General features: G+C 43.1%; 1 protein-coding gene across 1 annotated transcript in view; it reads right to left on the bottom strand.

Moving 5' to 3' along the window:
• Positions 1-367: 367 nt before the first annotated feature.
• Positions 368-4,143, bottom strand: part of SEPSECS (Sep (O-phosphoserine) tRNA:Sec (selenocysteine) tRNA synthase) — a 20,534-nt gene continuing 16,758 nt past the window's right edge. The window contains exons 9-11 of the mRNA XM_087724892.1: positions 3,108-3,201; positions 2,381-2,471; positions 368-692 (exon numbers count right to left, since the gene is read on the bottom strand). Of these exons, the coding sequence (XP_087581018.1) occupies positions 413-692; positions 2,381-2,471; positions 3,108-3,201 (465 nt within the window). The 3' untranslated portion in view covers positions 368-412. The remainder of the gene's footprint in view (positions 693-2,380; positions 2,472-3,107; positions 3,202-4,143) is intronic.

Here is a 4,143-nt window from a genome sequence, read left to right as displayed (position 1 = left end):
GGAACGCTGGAAAACAGCCAAAAAACAGGCCATTTTTCGGGGGGTTTTCAGGGCGTTTCCTGGGCTGTTTTGAGGCTGGTTTGGGGGCCTTTCCCAGGCAATTTTCCAGGCTGTTTTCCAAGGCATTTTTGGCCCCCCCAAAATCCCTGAACAATGCCCCAAAACATCCAAAAAACAGGCATGTGCGCGCATGTCTCTTCAGGTTTCTGCTGCTTTGACACGCGCATATGCACGCATGTTCTATTTCGGTGCCTTCAAGGTTTTCCATCACTGGGCTATGCTATAACTCTCTCTTGATTCGTTTCAATGGGGGAATGGGAGGAGAAGGCCCTGAGTTGATTGACATTTGATTATTTTTCTATTTAAAAAAAAAACAAGACCATTCTAAGCTGGAAGTAATTTTGGGGATAATCTAAGGCTGGGCTGTTGCGCCTCCCCCTTCTTCGATCTTGCATTTTTCCAGGTCAGAATCCATATCTTCGCTGGGTGGTGGTCCCTCTGGGGGGCTCTTCCCTTTTCTCAGAGCCTTCAGGCATCTGTCCAGCCTCTTGATGAACACCTGCACGTCGTCTGCCTTCATCCCGATGGCCGAGGCGGCGTTGAGGTAGGAGCAGCCGTATCGGTCCGTGTGGGCCATGAAACCTCGGAAGGCGTGTCCGCTCACCGTTTGCAGCGTCCCAGGTGACACCACCCTGCAAGGAAAGGAAATGGTGTGTGTGTGTGTGTGTCAAAAGGCCTTTCTACCACCACTGGACTTGGGGGAAAGGGAGGGCTCAACTCTGGAAATCGAAGGACATCAACTCCACCAAGGGGGTCGTCTTCCGCGGAGGTGCCCAAAATGGAAGCGGCTTTGAAATCTGCCAAGACTCGCTTCCGAGTAAAAAAAAAATCAGTGGTTAGGTTGCCTATGTTGGTCCTCGTCTTAGGACTGTGAGGCGCAGCCCATTTCCCCCCCCCCCCTCCTCCAGCCTTCAACAGCACTCCGCCGGCCACAAATGGGCCATGCCGAGGCTGTGAGAGGCACCGCGGGCCGGTCCTTGGATACGTCCAGGTCAAATTTAAGCACTCCTCAATTTGACACCCCTGATCTATTCTGTCTGTCTGTCTGTCTGTCTATCTATCAGACTCTCTATCAATTCTCTCTCACTCATGTCTGTCTGTCTGTCTAATCTATCAATCACCTAGCATATGTCTGTCTATCTATCTGTCTATCTGCCGTGTCGATCTATCTAATCCATCAATCATCTATTATGTCTATCTGTCTATCAGATTCTCTATCAATTATCTATCTATCTATCTATCTATCATCTATCTATTTATCTATCTATCTATCTATCTATCTATCAATCTATTTATCTATCTATCATCTGTCTGTCTGTCTGTCTGTCTACCTACCTACCTACCTACCAACCAACCAACCAACTTACCTACCTACCTACCTACCTACCTACCTAATCCATCAATCATCTATTATGTCTATCTGTCTATCAGATTCTCTATCAATTATCTATCTATCTATCTATCTATCTATCTATCTATCTATCTATCTATCTATCATCTATCTATCTATTTATCTATCTATCATCTGTCTGTCTGTCTGTCTGTCTGTCTACCTACCTACCTACCTACCAACCAACCAACCAACCAACCAACTTACCTACCTACCTACCTACCTACCTAATCCATCAATCATCTATTATGTCTATCTGTCTATCTATCAGACTCTCTATCAATTATCTATCTATCTATCTATCATCTATCTATCTATCTATCTATCTATCTATCTATCTATCTATCTATCTATCATCCATCTATCTATCTATCTATCTATCTATCTATCATCTATCTATCATCTATCTATCTATCTATCTATCTATCTATCTATCATTTTTGTCTGTCTAATCTATCAATCATCTAGCATATTTGCCTGCCTTCCTGTGTCTGTCTGTCTATCTATCTAATCTATCAATCATCTATTTGTCTATCAACTTATTGCTCATGCGTGAAGCTCCAATGGTGTGAGCAGCGGGTGCATGCGCGAACAGAGTTGAACGTACGTGCATGCTCCCCCCCCTTCTCCCCCGCGCCCCATCCATGGGTCCATCAAGCCGCAAAAGCCAGGGCCCGGCTTAACTGAAAGGCTGCCTGTTATCCTGCAACTTTTCTCCCAAGTTACGATCCGTAACGCACACGGCGTAAGATGATTGAACGCCGTACGAATAAATGCCGTAAAGATTAAAACAGCAAAATTTAAAGACGAGTTCAAGGGCCGCCATAGTTAAAGGGCCCCAGATCTTCGCAAGGGGCCCCTCGTGGTGCAACCCAGTTCTATGAACCAAGATATTCCTGAATCGAAATGTTAATATATAAATGGACTGACCTTGCTCCGGAAACTTGTCTGGTGAAAAGCATGGATCCGAGCTGCGTGACAGCTTCTGGGTTTTCTCCGTCCAGTTTTCCCAGGGACATGGCTGGAAATACAAAAAAAACAAAAAAAACAAACCCACACCGGTATGTAGCAACACTTCACGCCTTTCTCTTTTTGAATCTCAAACGCTTTGCGGTCCTGGGGGAGAAACATGGCTCAGAACGGCAAATAGGGGGGGGGAAACACCCGTGAGAAATTATTTTTCATTTTGTGCACAAAATAGAACAGAATAACAGAGTTGGAAGGGACCTTGGAGGTCTTCTAGTCCAACCCCCTGCCTAGGCAGGAAACCCTACACCTCTTCAGACAAATGGATATCCAACATCTTCTTAAAGACTTCCAGTGTTGGAGCATTCACAACTTCTGGAGGCATGGAGTTCCACTGATTAATTGTTCTCACTGCTAGGAAATTTCTCCTTAGTTCTAAGTTGCTTCTCTCCTTGATTAGTTTCCACTCATTGCACCTTGTCCTGCCCTCGGGTGCTTTGGAGAATACGTTGAAGCCCCCTCTTCTGTGTAGCAGCCTCTTAAATATTGGAAGACTGCTATCATAACATCCCTTGTGCAATATTTTAATGTTATTCTGCCCAGAATATGACATATAACACACCACACACTGATTTGGAAGGGAGACCAGCAAATCTTTTATGCATGTCGTTTCCATTAAAGCCAATCTTACCTAGAGAGATGGGATTGTGCGGGGTATCCAATAATCTTTCGTTGTAGCTTTCTGCCAATTTTTTCACCTCCATTGAAAGGTAAGAAAACATTTCCTAAAAGAAAGAAAGAAAGAAAAAGAAAGAAAGAAGGAGGGAGGGAGGGAAGAAGGGAGAGACAGAAAGAAAGAAAGAAAGAAAGAAAAAGAAAGAAAGAGGAGGGAGGAAGGGAGAGAGACAGAAAGAAAGAAAGAAAAAAAGAGGGACAGACAAAGAGGGAGGGAGAAAGAAAGAAAAAGAAAAGAGATAGGAAGAAAGAAAAAAGAGGGAGGAAGGGAGAGAGAAAGAAAGGAGAGAAAAAGAAAGAGGGAGGGAGAGAAAAAAGAAAGGAAGAGTGAGGAAGAAAGGGAGAGAGAAAGAAAAAGAATAAAAGAATGGAAAAATGAAACAAACACAGGCCTTACTCATTAGTGGATATACATTTAACTCCCCCCCCCCCAACTATAATGAGCTCCTAGATCTTACAAAGAGCTAGCTAAGCAATTTGCTGTACAATAAATTAATGATCCTTTTATATACAACATTCTATTTCATCCGGAATTTATGAGAACGCCAAGCAGCAGAAATCTTAACTTTTAAAATAGTAACTGAATTGCATTGATTTTTTTCCCCCCTCTATCGCCGATCCCATATTTAAGCCAGACGCAAAAGAATATTATTGTGCTGGAAAAATATTAAAACAAGTTTATTTATTCCCTACTAGAGCGTGTCAGTTACATTTCTGGAGTGGGGAGTTAGTTCAAAAAAGCAAAATAAAACAGTTAAGGTGTAAATTAAGCCGGTCCGATGAGGAAGTTTGAACCTATATTTCTTTTAGTGTCCATGACACGAGTCCTGGACTTATGACCTCACTGGAGCCCCAGATTTCTGTTGATAAGGGAGACATTTGTAAAGTGAATTTTGCCCCACTTTTACAACTTTGTTAATCGCAGTTCATGACTTCCGGCGGTCATTAGTGTGAACATCTAAAATAAACTTGAAAGTTAGCATTTGAGCTTT

The sequence above is a fragment of the Thamnophis sirtalis genome, unplaced genomic scaffold (assembly GCF_051295495.1).
Source record: "Thamnophis sirtalis isolate CommonGarterSnake01/CBP01778 unplaced genomic scaffold, rThaSir2_p1.2 scaffold_10, whole genome shotgun sequence".
In the NCBI taxonomy this organism is placed as follows: Eukaryota; Metazoa; Chordata; class Lepidosauria; order Squamata; family Natricidae; genus Thamnophis; species Thamnophis sirtalis.
Note: the sequence above shows the minus strand (reverse complement) of the source record. Positions and strands in the feature narration are given on the sequence as shown.